Source organism: Heptranchias perlo, unplaced genomic scaffold, assembly GCF_035084215.1.
Source record: "Heptranchias perlo isolate sHepPer1 unplaced genomic scaffold, sHepPer1.hap1 HAP1_SCAFFOLD_608, whole genome shotgun sequence".
Classification (NCBI taxonomy): domain Eukaryota; kingdom Metazoa; phylum Chordata; class Chondrichthyes; order Hexanchiformes; family Hexanchidae; genus Heptranchias; species Heptranchias perlo.
This window is the reverse complement of record NW_027139632.1, coordinates 76968-95068: the sequence shown is the minus strand read 5'-3', so window position 1 is coordinate 95068 and position 18101 is coordinate 76968. Positions and strand designations below refer to the sequence as shown.

General features: G+C 53.1%; 1 protein-coding gene across 1 annotated transcript in view; it reads right to left on the bottom strand.

Moving 5' to 3' along the window:
* Positions 1–8276: 8276 nt before the first annotated feature.
* Positions 8277–18101, bottom strand: part of LOC137317330 (ephrin-B2a-like) — a 56131-nt gene continuing 46306 nt past the window's right edge. Inside the window, exons 4-5 of the mRNA XM_067980742.1 lie at positions 12275–12672; positions 8277–12189 (exon numbers count right to left, since the gene is read on the bottom strand). Of these exons, the coding sequence (XP_067836843.1) occupies positions 12085–12189; positions 12275–12672 (503 nt within the window). The 3' untranslated portion in view covers positions 8277–12084. The remainder of the gene's footprint in view (positions 12190–12274; positions 12673–18101) is intronic.

The following is an 18101-nucleotide window of genomic DNA, read 5'->3' as shown; positions in this document are numbered from 1 at the left end:
TACCCGGGAGTGAGTTCCAGACTGGAATCTAATCGAGGGGTTCTGGGGTTTATATATAGAATATCAGATACCCGGGAGTGAGTTACAGACTGGAATCTAATCGAGGGGTTTGGGGCGGTTTATATGTAGAATAACAGATACCAGGGAGTGAGTTACAAGCTGGAATCTAATCGAGGGGTTCGGGGGGGTTTATATATAGAATAACAGATACCCGGGAGTGAGTTACAGACTGGAATCTAATCGAGGGGTTCGGGGGTTTTATATATAGAATAACAGATACCCGGGAGTGAGTTACAGGCTGGAATCTAATCGGGGGGTTCGGGGTTTTTTTTTATAGAGTATCAGATACCCGGGAGTGAGTTACAGACTGGAATCTAATTGAGGGTTTCGGGGGGTTTATATATAGAATAACACTTACCCGGGAGTGAGTTACAGACTGGAATCTAATCGAGGGGTTCGGGGGGGGGTTATATATAGAATAACAGATACCCGGGAGTGAGTTACAGGCTGGAATCTAATCGAGGGGTTCGGGGGGTTTATATATAGAATAACACTTACCCGGGAGTGAGTTACAGACTGGAATCTAATCGAGGGGTTCGGGGGGTTTATATATAGAATAACAGATACCCGGGAGTGAGTTTCAGGCTGGAATCTAATCGAGGGGTTCGGGGGGTTTATATATAGAATAACAGATACCCGGGAGTGAGTTTCAGGCTGGAATCTAATCGAGGGGTTCGGGGGGTTTATATATGGAATAACAGATACCCGGGAGTGAGTTACAGACTGGAATCTAATCGAGGGGTTCGGGGGGTTTATATATAGAATAACACTTACCCGGGAGTGAGTTACAGACTGGAATCTAATCGAGGGGTTCGGGGGGTTTATATATAGAATAACAGATACCCGGGAGTGAGTTACAGACTGGAATCTAATCGAGGGGTTCGGGGGGTTTATATATAGAATAACAGATACCCGGGAGTGAGTTACAGACTGGAATCTAATCGAGGGGTTCGGGGGGTTTATATATAGAATAACACTTACCCGGGAGTGAGTTACAGACTGGAATCTAATCGAGGGGTTCGGGGGGGTTTTATATAAAGAATAACAGATACCCGGGAGTGAGTTACAGGCTGGAATCTAATCGAGGGGTTCGGGGGGTTTATATATAGAATAACAGATACCCGGGAGTGAGTTACAGGCTGGAATCTAATCGAGGGGTTCGGGGGGTTTATATATAGAATAACACTTACCCGGGAGTGAGTTACAGACTGGAATCTAATCGAGGGGTTTGGGGGGTTTATATATAGAATAACAGATACCCGGGAGTGAGTTACAGGCTGGAATCTAATCGAGGGGTTCGGGGGGTTTATATATAGAATAACAGATACCCGGGAGTGAGTTATAGACTGGAATCTAATCGAGGGGTTCGGGGGGTTTATATATAGAATAACAGATACCCGGGAGTGAGTTACAGACTGGAATCTAATCGAGGGGTTCGGGGGGTTTATATATAGAATAACAGATACCCTGGAGTGAGTTACAGACTGGAATCTAATCGAGGGGTTCGGGGGGTTTATATATAGTATAACAGATACTGGGGAGCAAGATCCCACAAACAGCAATGTGATAATGACCAGAACATCTGTTTTAGTGATGTTGGTTGAGGGATAAATATTGGCCCCAGGACACCGGGGAGAACTCCCCCTGCTCTTCTTTGAAATAGTGGCCGTGGGATCTTTTACATCCACCTGAGAGGGCAGACGGGGCCTCGGTTTAACATCACATCCAAGTGATGGGCACCTCTGTCAGTGCAGCGCTCCCTCAGTACTGACCCTCCGACAGTGCAGCGCTCCCTCAGTCCTGACCCTCTGTCAGTGCAGCGCTCCCTCAGTACTGACACTCCGACAGTGCAGCACTCCCTCAGTACTGACCCCCCGACAGTGCAGCACTCCCTCAGTCCTGACCCTCTGTCAGTGCAGCGCTCCCTCAGTCCTGACCCTCCGACAGTGCAGCACTCCCTCAGTACCGACCCTCCGACAGTGCAGCGCTCCCTCAGTCCTGACCCTCTGTCAGTGCAGCGCTCCCTCAGTCCTGACCCTCTGTCAGTGCAGCGCTCCCTCAGTCCTGACCCTCCGACAGTGCGGCGCTCCCTCAGTACTGACCCTCCGACAGTGCAGCACTCCCTCAGTACTGACCCTCCGACAGTGCAGCGCTCCCTCAGTACTGACCCTCCGACAGTGCAGCACTCCCTCAGTACTGACACTCCGACAGTGCAGCGCTCCCTCAGTACTGACCCTCCGACAGTGCAGCACTCCCTCAGTACTGACCCTCCGACAGTGCAGCGCTCCCTCAGTACTGACCCTCCGACAGTGCGGCGCTCCCTCAGTACTGACCCTCCGACAGTGCGGCGCTCCCTCAGTACTGACCCTCCGACAGTGCGGCGCTCCCTCAGTACTGACCCTCCGACAGTGCGGCGCTCCCTCAGTACTGACACTCCGACAGTGCGGCGCTCCCTCAGTACTGACCCTCCGACAGTGCGGCGCTCTCTCAGTACTGACCCTCCAACAGTGCGGCGCTCCCTCAGTACTGACCCTCCGACAGTGCAGCACTCCCTCAGTACTGACCCTCCGACAGTGCAGCACTCCCTCAGTACTGACCCTCCGACAGTGCAGCACTCCCTCAGTACTGACCCTCCGACAGTGCAGCACTCCCTCAGTACTGACCCTCCGACAGTGCAGCGCTCCCCCAGCACTGCACTGGGAGTGTCGGTGCAGATTTTGTGCTCAAGTCTCTGGAGTGGGGGCTCCAACCCACGACCTTCTGACTCACAGTCACGAGTCGTACCCACTGAGCCACAGCTGACACCACCAATTGCGTAGGAAGTGATGGGGCAGAGGTGGGCAATGATGCGGAGGTGGGAGTATGTTGTCTGGGTGATGAATAGATTCTGAGTTTTGAAGTGCGGCTCAGAGGCACCGGGTCACCACACCATCTAGTTCAGCCTGAGCATGTATCCAGGCAGGGGGATCGAGTCGGGGGCAAGTGGACGGAGATTCTGGGCAAGAACCAAATAAGACGGCATTGGATTTCCCAAAGTTCAGCTGGAGGAAGTTCTGGCTCATCCAAATCAGATCGACAACAGAAGGTGGTGGCTTCAGAGACCCTGAGAAGCACAGGAACAGGAGGAGGCCATTCAGCCCCTCGAGCCTGTTCCGCCATTCAATTAGATCACGGCCGATCTGTACCTCAACTCCATTTACCCACCTTTGCTCCGTGTCCCTCGATACCCTCACCCAACAAAAATCTATCGACCTCAGTCTTGAAATTTCCAATTGACTCCGAGCACTCACAGAATTTTTGGGGGAGAGAGTTCCAGATTCCCACTCCCCTTTGTGTGAAGAAGTGCTTCCTGACATCACCCCTGAATGGCCTGGCTCTAATTTTAAGGTTCTGCCCCCTTGTTCTGGACTCCCCCCACCAGAGGAAATAGTTTCTCTCTATCGACCCTATCAAATCCTTTAATCATCTTAAACCCCTTGATTAGATCACCCCTTAATCTTCTACACTCGAGGGAATACAAGCCCAGTCTGTGCAACCTGTCCTCGTAATTTAACCCTTTTAGCCTCGGTATCATTCTGGTGAATCTGCGCTGCCCCCCCTCCAAGGCCAATATATCCTTCCTGAGGTGCGGTGCCCAGAACTGAACCCAGTCTCTCCAGATGGGGTCTAACCAGAGCTTCATATAAACTGTGACATAACTTCCACCCGTTTCTATTCCAGCCCCCTTGAGACAAAGGCCAACATTCCATTAGCCTTTTTAATTATTTTTTGTACCTGTCCACGAGCTTTTAGTGATTTCTGTACTTGGACCCCTAAATCTCTCTGCTCCTCCACAGTTCCGGGCTTCTCACCATTTAGAAAATACTCTGATCTCTTTCTTAGGTCCAACATGGATGACCTCACAGGTCCCCACATTGAACTCCACCTGCCCCAGTTTTGCCCACTCACTGAATCAAGTAGTACAGGGAAACATGACTTCATAGCACAGTCTCAAGGTCCCCCCACCTCAAGCCACTGTTATCTCCATGAGCTCCGTGACCAACTGAATTTTCTTCCTCTTTTCCCATGGGATAAAGGAAAGCACAAACAGTCATGTAGGGAAGTGTGATATGATGCATTTTGGTAGGAAGAATGAGGAGAGGCAATAGAAACTCAATGGTACAATTTTAAAGGGGGTGCAGGAACAGAGAGACCTGGGGGTGAATGTACACAAATCTTTGAAGGTGGCAGGACAAGTTGAGAAGGCTGTTAAAAAAGCAAATGGGATCCTGGGCTTTATTAATAGAGGCCTAGAGTACAAAAGCAAGGAAGTTATACTAAACCTTTATAAATCACTGGTTAGACCTCAGCTGGAGAATTGTGTCCAATTCTGGGCACTGCACTTTAGGAAGGATGTCAAGGCCTTGGAGAGGGTGCAGAGGAGATTTACCAGAATGGTGCCAGGGATGAGGGACTTCAGTTATGTGGAGAGACTGGAGAAGCTGGGATTGTTCTCCTTAGAGCAGAGAAGGTTAAGGGGAGATTTAATCGAGGGGTTTAAAATAATGAGGGGTTTTGATAGAGTAAATAAGGAGAAACTGTTTCCAGTGGCAGGAGGGTCGGTAACCAGAGGACACAGATTTAAGGTAATTGGCAAAAGAACCAGGGGGAGATGAGGAGAAATTTTTTTACGCAGTGAGTTGTTCTGATCTGGAATGCGCTGCCTGAAAGGGCGGTGGAAGCAGATTCAATAATAACTTTCAAAAGGGAATTGGATAAATACTTGAAGGGGAGAAAATTTGCAGGGCTCTGGGGAAAGAGCAGGGGGGAGTGGGACTAATTGGGTAGCTCTTTCAAAGAGCCGGCACGGACACGATGGGCCGAACGGCCTCCATTTGTGCTGTGCGATTCTGTCTCGATGTCCTGACCTACAGGCGTCGGGAGGAAGAAAGCAAGAGAGAGGTGCAGATCGTTAAAAAAACTCGTTTTATTGATGGTAAGTTCCAGTGAGTTTATTAATAACAAAAAAAATAACATCGGATATCAATCTGGTCACAAGTGCACACAGAACCAAAGGCTAGATCAAAGTAACAACGAGAGACAGATTCAACATCACTGAATAACAGAAGGAATCTGCAAATCCTTCTCGAAACTAGTTTCACTCCGCGTGGCGCTCTCTTTCGGTGAATCCAGTGCTAAATTTATTTTTTTTTGTTGTATTTTTTTTTGCATAATTTAAACTCTAAGAACATTTCTTCAGCTGAGAAAGAACCCATGTATTTTACAAAAATTAAAAAAGGCTAAAAAAAATGCAATTATTTACATCACTTACAAATGACAAAGATGTGAAACGAGACAAACTGGTTGGTTTCTAGTTTTTTTTTGAGTAAATATAGGAAACTTGTTCGTCAAAAAATACACGGACTTTGTAAAAAGAGGGAGGGAGGGATAAAGGAGTGAGAGTTATTCCAAACAACTGAGCATGTACAGCATCACCTCCATCGCCTTGGAGACACCATTAATACTGTCACCATCTTGGATCAGGGTTCACACAACCGATTGAGGAAAACCTTCAGGGGAAGATGGAATGGAGAGTAGAGGAGGGCAGTGAGGTGGAGGGAAAAGGGAGAGGGAAGTTTGGGGAGGGGAGAGAGAGAGAGAGAGAGGGAAAGGAAAGAGGAGGGAGGGAAGGTGAGAGTTGAAGTGAAGGCACAAGAGAGAGAGAGAGAGACGGAGGGAGAGCGGAGAGAGGGGTGGAAGGAGGGAGAGAGGGATGGAGGAAGGGAGAGGGAGAGTGAGGAAGAGGGGAGAGGGAGGGAGAGTGGTGAGAGGGATGGAGGGAGAGGGGAATGAGGTAGAGGGAAGAGGGAGAGTGGTGAGAGGGATGGAGGGAGGGGGATGAGGTAGAGGGGAGAGAGAGGGAGAGTGGTGAGAGGGATGGAGGGAGGGGAGGATAAGGTAGAGGGGAGAGAGTGGGAGAGTGGTGAGAGGGATGGAGGGTGGGGAGAATGAGGTAGAGGGGAGAGGGAGGGAGAGTGGTGAGAGGGATGGAGGGAGGGGAGGATGAGGTAGAGGGGAGAGGGAGGGAGAGTGGTGAGAGGGATGGAGGGAGGGGAGGATGAGGTAGAGGGGAGAGAGAGGGAGAGTGGTGAGAGGGATGGAGGGAGGGGAGAATGAGGTAGAGGGGAGAGAGAGGGAGAGTGGTGAGAGGGATGGAGGGAGGGGAGAATGAGGTAGAGGGGAGAGGGAGGGAGAGTGGTGAGAGGGATGGAGGGAGGGGGGATGAGGTAGAGGGGAGAGAGAGGGAGAGTGGAGAAGGGGATAGCAGAAAAAAGGAAAGGGGAGAGAGGAAGGAAAGAGAAGGAAGGAGATAGGGAAAAGGAAGAGTGGGTTGAGATGAGTCAGAGGAATGTTTTACTGCTTGGTGTGTTTATAAATGAATACTGTACAGATGTGACCTTCTTGTTTGGCACCTGGATCAGAGTTGGCGCGAAGGAGAATTGACCTCACCCTAACTGGGCCGATGTCACCAAATCCACTTCCTGATTTACCTCACCTTCTCTCCCACTCTCTTCCACCTTGGTGCTTTCCTGCACAGTAGGCCTTGGGCCTGGGTTTCTCAGTTGAAAACAAGCTGAGGCAGGTGGGTGGGAAGTGGGGCAGATGCAGCACCTTCATGATAGAAGATCCGACATTAGGGCCTGGGCTGATGCGGACAGTTTTGTGAGGCGGGCTTGTTGGGGCGGAGCCTTGTTAGTGGTCAGCAACGGAGATAGGGCCTACAGCGGAGATAGGGCCCACAGTGGAGATAGAGCCTACAGCGGAGATAGGGCCTACAGTGGAGATAGGGCCCACAGTGGAGATAGGGCCTACCAGCGGAGATAGGGCCTACCAGTGGAGATAGGGCCTACAGTGGAGATAGGGCCTACAGTGGAGATAGGGCCTACAGTGGAGATAGGGCCTACAATGGAGATAGGGCCTACAGTGGAGATAGGGCCCACAGTGGAGATAGGGCCTACAGTGGAGATAGGGCCTACAGTGGAGATAGGGCCTACAACGGAGGGGAAATCTGAGAGGGGGAATCTGGGAGAGGGAAACTGGGGGAGGTGGGAAATCTGGGTGATCACAGCCCCAATGATTTTTCTCCTGGGAGTCCCTGGAGATTAATCTTCAATCCCTGGAGGCTCCAGGTCAATCCCGGAGGGTTGGCAACCTCCAAGTTCTAAGGACAGGGAGAGCTCATTAGGCCCAACAAGCCTGCCCCTTTCTCCCGCCTCTCGACCTTCTCCCCTCCCCAGCAGCGGGCTGAAATCAAACACGACCGGGCAGCAGAAAGAGACCAAGGATTGCCCACAAGACACCAATCGGTCCTGTTGCTAGGCAGTTAGTGAACGGTTGCTATGAGGGAAGCAGGTTCCCGTTGGTGCACTGGAGGAAGTGGGCATGCTCAGTTGACGTGAGGACGACTCCACAGTGGTTTGACAGAGTGAACAGCAGCAACAAGTGACGAGGTACATCCGGGGTAAGTGGCACAGGAACAGTGTGGAGACATATCGCACTGTACGAGAGAGATACAACACAGGGAGGGTCAGGTCCACGGTCCCAAACAGCACAGAGCACTGCTTGCAACTTTTAAATCTGATGTTTGGTTAAATCAGTTCAAGCAATAACAACCCAGAGTGTAAATCTCACTGAAGAGAGCAGTGGGATGGAACATCAGCACAGGGGGATGGTGGGGCTGAGGGAGCTTTACTCTGTATCTAACCCGTGCTGTACCTGCCCTGCGAGTGTTTGATGGGACAGTGGAGAGGGAGCTTTACTCTGTATCTAACCCTGTACCTGCCCTGGGAGTGTTTGATGGGACAGTGTAGAGGGAGCTTTACTCTGTATCTAACCCTGTACCTGCTCTGGGAGTGTTTGATGGGACAGTGGAGAGGGAGCTTTACTCTGTATCTAACCCTGTACCTGCCCTGGGAGTGTTTGATGGGACAGTGTAGAGGGAGCTTTACTCTGTATCTAACCCTGTACCTGCTCTGGGAGTGTTTGATGGGACAGTGGAGAGGGAGCTTTACTCTGTATCTAACCCTGTACCTGCCCTGGGAGTGTTTGATGGGACAGTGTAGAGGGAGCTTTACTCTGTATCTAACCCTGTACCTGCCCTGGGAGTGTTTGATGGGACAGTGTAGAGGGAGCTTTACTCTGTATCTAACCCTGTACCTGCCCTGGGAGTGTTTGATGGGACAGTGTAGAGGGAGCTTTACTCTGTATCTAACCCTGTACCTGCCCTGGGAGTGTTTGATGGGACAGTGTAGAGGGAGCTTTACTCTGTATCTAACCCTGTACCTGCCCTCACCTCAATGAGCCCAAAATTTCATAATACAAAAAGGGACATGAATCCAGTGTGTAACGAGTTCACAGAAGAACATTCCCAAACTTCGGATAAAAGGGTCACCGTACTCCGTGCTGTGTTGGGATTCTCTTTATACAACCAGCTCCTCTCTCAAAGCACAAAAACATCAAAAGTGTTCAGTTCTTTTTCCTTTTCACCCTTTCGGATTTTCCAGTGGTGCGTTCCCTGGAGATTGAGTGGCTCCCCCTGCCCCCCCACCCCCGGGAGACCATCGGCTGCTCTCCCGATTCTGACCGTGAGCTCCGGCCAAACCTTGCCCCGCGACAGCCACACGGAAGTACAATTAAAAATAGACCGTCTATTGCTAACACTTTAAATATTCGCCTTAAACTGGGGAGATCTGAGGCTGAAATCGAGCCAACTGACATTGAGGTAAAACATGAACTGGAGTCCTGCTGGTGCCCATCCCGTTTAATCCACACCAGGGTTTAGGCTGGCCTGAGGTGGCCTGGGCTGACCTTTGTTGGCCTGAGTTGGCCTGGGCTGGCCTGGGTCGGCTTGGGCTGACCTTGGTCGGCCTGAGTTGGCCAGGGCTGACCTTTGTTGGCCTGGGCTGACCTGGGTCGGCCTGGGCTGACCTGGGTCGGCCTGAGTTGGCCTGGGTTGGCCAGGGCTGACCTTTGTTGGCCTGAGTTGGCCTGGGCTGACCTGGGTCGGCTTGGGCTGACCTGGGTCGGCCTGAGTTGGCCAGGGCTGACCTTTGTTGGCCTGAGTTGGCCTGGGCTGACCTGGGTCGGCTTGGGCTGGCCTGGGCTGGCCTGGGTCGGCTTGGGCTGACCTGGGTCGGCCTGAGTTGGCCAGGGCTGACCTTTGTTGGCCTGAGTTGGCCTGGGCTGACCTGGGTCGGCTTGGGCTGACCTGGGTCGGCCTGAGTTGGCCTGGGTTGGCCAGGGCTGACCTTTGTTGGCCTGAGTTGGCCTGGGCTGACCTGGGTCGGCTTGGGCTGACCTAGGTCGGCCTGGGGTGGCCAGGGCTGACCTTTGTTGGCCTGAGTTGGCCTGGGCTGACCTGGGTCGGCCTGGGTTGGCCTGAGCTGACCTGGGTTGGAGTGGATTGGCCTGGGCTTCCCCACACCATGTCGGTTAATACTTCAAGCTGATTGGGTGAGAAGGTGTGACGCTGGACACTCGATTGCTCTCGAGGTTGGAGCCCCTCCGTCGGTCCAGAGTTACGAAGCACCCTGACATAGCCACGCAGTCCAGTCACGATCACTGTCACCACGGCGATGGTATACCATTCGTAAGGTGGGCTGGTGAGCTCACCATTTTATCGCAACACAACGGCGAGGAGTGGGGGAGAGGGGGGGCGGGATCCCCTCTTTAGTTGCCTGTTCACTTCCGGTTGCAAATGGGTGGCCGGCCTTTCTACCCAACTGAACCCTGGGCACGAGCTCCATCACCAGCCCCAATCCCACGGGAAAATCCCACTTCACAACATCAAAATAAACGGCTGGAGGTCAGAGGCGACAGACAGGTGAAAGGTCACGCACATACCGTCCGGGCAGGAGATGGTCATGTTATGGAGCCAGTGTTTGGTCAGTTTGTTTCTGCCTGTCTCTTGCCTGTTGTAACAAGCAATCTTGAAGTACAGTGGATCATAACAGACACCTGGGGAGAGCAACGGCCCACTGAGTCCATTTGCTTTGTCTGAAACACTAACTGGAGGCCCCAAAGATCCAACTGGGCCAAGTTACAGGGACTGCCTCTCGGACCATCTAATGGGCTAACGAGCCCGTCACTGTAAATCTCTCGTGAGGTAGGGAGGGGTTGGGAATTACAGGAGCGAGCTGTTGGGCTAATATTCTACCTTCATGCTCTGGAGGAGGAGTTTTACTCACTGGAATCTCGGACACAGGCTGCTCTGCTAGCTCTCCTGGAGGGTGAGGCTCCTCACCAGATCTGCACCGATGCAAGAAGAGCCCATATAATGTCCACCCCACACCCCCACGCCCTCTGTCACTGGGATTCAGTGCACGGCAGTGGTGAGTAGGTGTGACTCACACCCTGTCCACTTTGAACCGTGGAAAAACCGATAGCCCTCCCAATCCTGGACTATGTCCTCCCAATCCTGGACTATGCCCTCCCAATCCTGGACTATGCCCTCCCAATCCTGGACTATGCCCTCCCAATCCTGGACTATGTCCTCCCAATCCTGGACTATGCCCTTCCAATCCTGTGTCTGAATGAGCTGTATAAAACTGGGGGTGAAGTACTGGTGGGAATAGGTCTGTGGCTGGGGGGCAGGGGGGGCAGCATTGGGAATAATTTGAGAGGGTGAATTAAGAGCATTGTACAGACTTAAGAGTGATTTTTGTTCCTCGAATATATCAGGACCAATAACCCCCCTCTCCCCGGTATGAGCAGCAACAACACACCAGTCACTCTGTTAACCCCCGGCCATTGACTCTGGGACCCAACGAGCAGAGGTCACAGACAGAACGCAGCAAGAATGGACAATAATGTAACAACCCCATGGTGGACGGTGCTGGGAGCAGCGAATGATAGATTTGTATAAATATACAGGTTGACTTCCTTAGTCTGTAGCTGTTTATCAGGGTGGCAGGGAAGGGAATGTTTTGGTGATCCCTGGAAGTTCAGACCATCCCTGACGGAACAGGTGTTGTGCCAGAAGGAGAATCCTGGCAAAACGGTTGACCATTTCCTTGGTGCTTGAGACAGTTCCAAAGGTTAACGAGGTTTCGAGTTCATGACCTTCGGCCTTCGCTCAACAGTCTCAAGTGGTTTCCTTCAGGACCAATGGGCGAAAGGACATTGTCACAACCAAGATGGGCAAAGCCACCAGATGGTTTGTCAGACTGGAGACAGACTTGATTCAAGGTAACGTGGACAACTCGGGCTCTGTATCCACCAGCCTGAGAGTCAGTGCCAGTGGGATTCACGTTAAAAATAAATCTCCTTTTCCCCTTCCTGCTCGTTGGTCCCACCACAACTTTCAGTGACCTCTGGTACGTAATCATCTCTTCCCCCCCCCTTGACAGTGACGTTCAGAATGTAGCTTCCTACTGGTGACCTGAGGGTAATTTTACCTCTGATCCTGTGTTTTTTTTTATACATCAGCAGAGTTTCTTGGAGCCCCGATCTGACCCTGACTTTGAACTTAGTGCTTCAGACAAAACAATGCATGACCCCCTGGCCCCTTCTCCGTGTTTCATAAAACCAGAATGAAAACTTCCAGCGAGGCCTTTGATTTGTGTAAAACCCAAGGGAAGGTTAAGCCTCGAGGGGGCTTTTATCCTGCTTCACTCTCGGCATCTCTCAACTCTCTCTCCATGGAGCGATGTCTTCGCGATCCAGAAACACAGCCCGTTATAACTGCACGGCGGGCTGATACCGATGACATCCTGAAACTGGGTCCCGGGAGGAGATGGTTGCCTGTCCAGTGTTAAAAGCTCCCTCCCAACCCCATCGCCGGCCGATTGCAGCAACCCAACTGGTCCAACGGAGAGGCCTAGGCCGGGTGGGGGAGAGCGGAGAAGGCGATGGTTGGGGGTGGGTGGGTGGGGGGGTGTCGTTCTCCGGAGAGTTCTGAAGAGAGTTATTCCCGCAGCGGGGCGAGGTGGAGAAAGGAGGAGCAACCAATCTCCTTCCTCAAGCCCCGCGCTTTCACAGTTTCAATCAAATGTCCTTGTTTATGTCCCTTTCTTTCTCGCTCCCATCCTTCTGTGCAAGTCCCCCCGTTCCGAGCTTCTCAGAAGCAGCGACGGGGCGGTCCGGAAAGCTCTAGAAGGAAACACCGTTTTAATCGTCCGCTGACTCCCCCCCGCCAACTTGCCCCCCCTCCCCCCTCTCCCTTGTGCCATCATACCTTGTAGTAGATATTGGCGGGGCTCTGGGGTGGCATCTCCTGTACGATGTACACAGGGTGCCCGTAGTCCCCACTCACTTTCTCGTAGTGGGGGCAGAAGGCGCTGTCGGAAGTCCTGAGGGGGATGATGATGTCACTGGGCTCTGAGCCGTTATTGTTGCCCCCACTGCCCCCTCCTCCCCTCTTGGGGCTGCTCAGGGTGCTGAGATGCATCGCCGGCCGGTGAGACTCCGCCAGCTTAGACCGACGACGGCGGTAACAAACCACCGCCACGATGGCGGCGATGACCAGGAGCAGGAAGGCCGCGCCCCCGGCAGAACCCGCAATCAGTGGGATGTTGGAGGGAGGCAGGCGGCCGTTCTCACCGTCTCCCTTCCCGCTGGAGTTTGCGAGGAAGACTGGGGAGCAAAGAAAGGAAACGGGTTAACATAACGAGCAATACTCAGCATTAGCTTGCATTTTATACTCTCCCCTCAACTTTAAACACCCTAACCCCAACCCCAACCCTAACCCTAACCCTCAACCTAACCCTAACCCTCAACCTAACCATAACCCTAACCCTCAACCTAACCATAACCCACTCCGTAACCCTCACCCTAACCCACACCCTCACCCTCACCCTAACCCTCAACCTAACCCTCAACCCTCACCCTAACACCAATCCTAATTCTCATCCACACCCTCACCCACACCTTAACACCAATCCCCAACCCTCACCCTCACCCTAACCCTCACCCTCACCCTAACCCTCACCCTCACCCTCACCCTAACCCTCACCCTCACCCTCACCCTAACCCTAACCCTCACCCTAACAACAATCCTAATTCTCATCCACACCCTCACCCTCATCCACACCCTCACCCTCATCCTCACCCTCACCCTAACCCTCACCCTCACCCTAACCCTCACCCTCACCCACACCTTAACACCAATCCCCAACCCTCACCCTCACCCTAACCCTCACCCTAACCCTAACCCACACCCTCACCCTAACCCTAACCCACACCCTCACCCTAACCCTAACCCTCACCCACACCCTAACCCTAACCCACACCCTCACCCTAACCCTAACCCTCACCCACACCCTAACCCTAACCCTCACCCACACCCTAACCCTAACCCTCACCCACACCCTAACCCTAACCCACACCCTCACCCTAACCATACGCCATTATTTCTCAGCATTATTTTGCATTTCATACTCTCCCTTCAACCCTAACACCAGCCCTAAAGCCTAACCCGAATACCACCCCAACCGCTCCTCACCATCTCTTATGGCCCCAGGCCTGTGAGCTCTCCATTAATTGCAGAATAACTGCTCAGGGATGCCCCTTGACTGGAACTTTGCCAGTCGGAGGGTGAGCTTCATGGCCCACCTCGGGTTCTCTGTCACACTGCAGCTCCTTCGGGTCCCAATACTTTATATCAATGGTTCGAAAGTCAGAAGTGGTGAGGCAAGTTACACACCAGACACTACGGCACTCCTAAAGTTCCTGGTCCAAAGTAGTGGGTGTATCACAGAGGGTGACAGAATATTCCAAGATTTATAGATCCCAAATCCCACAAAAAGATCCTAGACTGGTTGGTGATAGTTGAAGCTCATGGAATTGAGGGGAAATTATTGACCTGGTTTGGAAATTGGCTGAACGGCAGGAGACAGAGAGTGGGGATAATGGGCAGGTACTCGGATTGGCAGGATGTGACCAGTGGTGTCCCACAGGGATCTGTGTTGGGGCCTCAATTATTCACTGTATTTATTAACGACTTAGATGACGGGATAGAGAACCACATATCCAAGTTTGCCGATAACACGAAGATAGGCAGCTTTGTAAGCAGTGTAGATGGAAGCATAAAATTACAGAGAGATATTAATAGATTAAGTGAATGGGCAAAACTGTGGCAAATGGATTTTAATGTAGGCAAGTGTGAGGTCATCTACTCTGGACCTAAAAGGATCGATCAGAGTACTTTCTAAATGGTGAAAAGCTCGAAACAGTGGATGTCCAAACAGACTTAGGGGTTCAGGTACATAGATCATTAAAATGTCATGGACAGGTACAGGAAATAATCAATAAGGCTAATGGAATACTGGTCTTTATATCTAGAGGGCTGGAGTACAAGGGGGCAGAAGTTATGCTGCAGCTATACAAAACCCTGGTTAGACCGCACCTGGAGTACTCTGAGCAGTTCTGGGCACCGCACCTTCGGAAGGACATATTGGCCTTGGAGTGAGTGCAGCGTAGGTTTACTAGAATGATACCCGGACTTCAAGGGTTAAGTTACGAGGAGAGATTACACAAATTGGGGTTACATTCCATGGAATTTAGAAGTTTTCAAGATATTAAGGGGAACTGATAGGGTGGATAGAGAGAAACTATTTCCGCTGGTTGGGGATTCTAGGAGTAGGGGGCACAGTCTAAAAATTAGAGCCAGACCTTTCAGGAGTGAGATTAGAAAACATTTCTACACACAAAGGGTTGTAGAAGTTTGGAACTCTCTTCCGCAAACGGCAATTGATACTAGCTCAATTGTTAATTTTAAATGTGAGATAGATAGATTTTTGTTAACCAAAGGTATTAAGAGATATGGGGTTAAGGCAGGTATATGGAGTTAGATCACAGATCAGCCATGATCTCACTGAATGGTGGAACAGGCTCGAGGGGCTGAATGGCCTCCTCCTGTTCCTATAAGCTGAGCCAGTTGTGGATATGGAGCTCCTGTTCCCTGACCCCTCCCTCACGGTGAGTTTCTGAGCTGCTCCTTAGACCTGTGAACACAGCTGGACTGAGACAATCACAATCTCATTTCACAAAGGGCCCTTGTGCAGCATTTTTCATTAGAAAAGATAAAGATGGTCCACGTGTGTTTGTGTGTGTCGGGAGTGTGTGTGTGTGTGTGTGTGATCAAGTGTGATAGTTGTGTATGTGAGTGTGTCTGTGTGCATATCAGGAATGTGACAGTTGTGTGAGTGTGTTAGTGCATGAGTGTGAGTTTGTGTGAATGAGAGTGTGTGAGTTTGTATGTATGAGTGTGTGAGTGTGTGTGTGTAAGTGTGTGAGTGAGTGTGTGTGTGTGTGTGTGAGTGTGTGAGTGCATATGAGTGTGAGTGTGAGTGTGTGTGAGTGTGAGTGTAAAAGCGTGTGTGTGTGTGAGTGTAAGAGTGTGTGTTTGAGTGTGAGTGTGAGTGAGTGTGTGTGTGAGTGCATATGAGTGTGAGTGTGTGTGTGTGTGTGAGTGTAAAAGTGTGTGTGTGTGAGTGTAAGAGTGTGAGTGTGTTTGAGTGTGAGTGTGAGTGAGTGTGTGTGTGAGAGTGTAAGAGTGTGTGAGTGAGTGTGTTTGAGTGTGAGTGTGAGTGAGTGTGTCTGAGTGTGAGTGTGAGTGAGTGTGTGTGAGAGTGTAAGAGTGTGTGAGTGAGTGTGTCTGAGTGTGAGTGTGAGTGAGTGTGTGTGAGAGTGTAAGAGTGTGTGAGTGAGTGTGTCTGAGTGTGAGTGTGAGTGAGTGTGTGTGTGAGAGTGTAAGAGTGTGAGTGTGTTTGAGTGTGAGTGAGTGAGTGTGTGTGAGAGTGTAAGAGTGTGTGAGTGAGTGAGTGTGAGTGTGAGTGAGTGTGTGTGTGAGAGTGTAAGAGTGTGAGTGTGTTTGAGTGTGAGTGTGAGTGAGTGTGTGTGTGAGTGTAAGAGTGTGTGAGTGAGTGTGAGTGAGTGTGAGTGTGAGTGAGTGTGTCAGTAGTTGTACCCTGATGTCTCCCAACCCTCCTGAAGAGTTAAACTATTTACAATCAGGGCGCTGCCTCCTTTAATCAATCTCCAACATCTCACTGCAGGGGAAGGTGGGCTCTGCTCCCTCCTGCTCTGTGCCTGACTCCCTCTCGTCTCCGATCTCCGGTTTATCGAGGGTCTGCCCTCCCCATTGTGCCGCACTCTGAAGAGTTACTGCTCACTGACGAGGTCTCACTCTCTTTGTTCTCTTATATTGTGATGGAAATGTGACCTTCTCCCAGCGCTCCAGGTGCAAGCTCTCGAATGCCAGCCTGCCCACCACACCTCACCTGTCACCAGGCACCTCCTTCCTCACCATCACCTCTAGCCCAGGTACCTCTCAGTGGTGCGTCTGCAGGAAGGTTTGGTGGGCAGGAGCAGGGCTGAAGAGGAGCAGGAGGAGGGGCAGGAGGGGGGCAGGAGGAGGGCAAGAGGGGGGCAGGAGGGGGGACGTCCAGTTCCATGACTGTGTCCTACAAAGGCACAGTGGGGCAACAGAACAGGGCAGCACCCAGAGTGACCCTGAGACCGGGGTGTGGGGGAGATGGGGGGGGGGGAGCGGGAAGGTGGAGGGGGAGAGAGGAGAGGGGAAAGAGAGGGGGGAAGGAGGGAGGGACAGGTGGGGGGAGATGGAGGGGGCAGAGGGCGAGGGGGAGAGGGAGGGATGGGAGAGGAGAGAGGAGGGAGAGAGGGGGATGGAAGGGAGGGGAGGAGAGGAGAGGGTAGGAAGGGGGGAGGGAGGGGGAGGAGAGGAGAGGGGAGGGAGAGAGGGGGGAGAGAGAGGGGGAGAGAGGGGGAGTGAGAGAAGGGGAGGGGAGGGGACGTGGGGGGAGGGAGAGTTGGGAGAGGGAGGGAGGGGGAGGGGGAGGGGGAGAGGGAGGGAGGGAGGGGCGGGAGAAAGGAGGAGAGGAGAAGAGGAGATGGGAGGGAGAGGGAGGGGTGGGGGGGAAGGAGGGGGAGGGAGGGTTGGGTCGGAGGAGGGAGGGAGGGGTCGGGGGGGAGGGGGAGGGAGGGATGGGTCGGGGGAGGGGGAGGGAGGGATGGGTCGGGGGAGGGAGGGATGGGTCGGGGGAGGGGGGATGGGGATGGGGAGGGATGGGTCGGGGGAGGGATGGGTCGGGGGAGGGATGGGTCAGGGGAGGGGGGGATGGAGAGGGGGAGGGGGAGGGATGGGTCGGGGGGAGGGGGAGGGAGGGATGGGTCGGGGAGGGGGAGGGAGGGATGGGTCGGGGAGGGGGAGGGAGGGATGGGTCGGGGGAGGGGGGATGGGGAGGGGGAGGGGGAGGGAGAGATGGGTCGGGGAGGGATGGGTCAGGGGAGGGGGGGATGGGGAGGGGGAGGGGGAGGGATGGGTCGGGGGGAGGGGGAGGGAGGGATGGGTCGGGGAGGGAGGGATGGGTCGGGGGAGGGAGGGATGGGTCGGGGAGGGAGGGGGGGGGTCGAGGGAGGGAGGGAGGGATGGGTCGGGGAGGGAGGGAGGGGTCGGGGGAGGGGGAGGGAGGGAGGGTTGGGTCGGGGGAGGGGGAGGGAGGGTTGGGTCGGGGAGGGAGGGAGGGGTCGGGGAGGGAGGGAGGGGTCGGGGAGGGAGGGAGGGGTCGGGGGAGGGGGAGGGAGGTATGGGTCGGGGGAGGGGGAGGGAGGGTTGGGTCGGGGAGGGAGGGAGGGTTGGGTCGGGGGAGGGGGAGGGATGGATGGGTCGGGGGAGGGGGAGGGAGGGTTGGGTCGGGGGAGGGATGGGTCGGGGGAGGGAGGGAGGGATGGGTCGGGGGAGGGGGAGGGAGGGAGGGTTGGGTCGGGGGAGGGGGAGGGAGGGTTGGGTCGGGGGAGGGGGAGGGAGGGAGGGATGGGTCGGGGGAGGGGGAGGGGGGAAAGTGACCGAGACCGGAGAGTGATATCAAAGGGCGTTTGTGAAATGTGGGAATTGTTCTCCGATGAGCAACACTGTGAAAATAAGGGACAACTGACCAATCCTGAATCAATCTGTGTTTGCATTTTAATTCTGAATTTATGCCCGCACTGACGAAGGGAAAACAGTTTATTCTGAAGTGGGTTTTTTTGTGTTTGATGAAAAG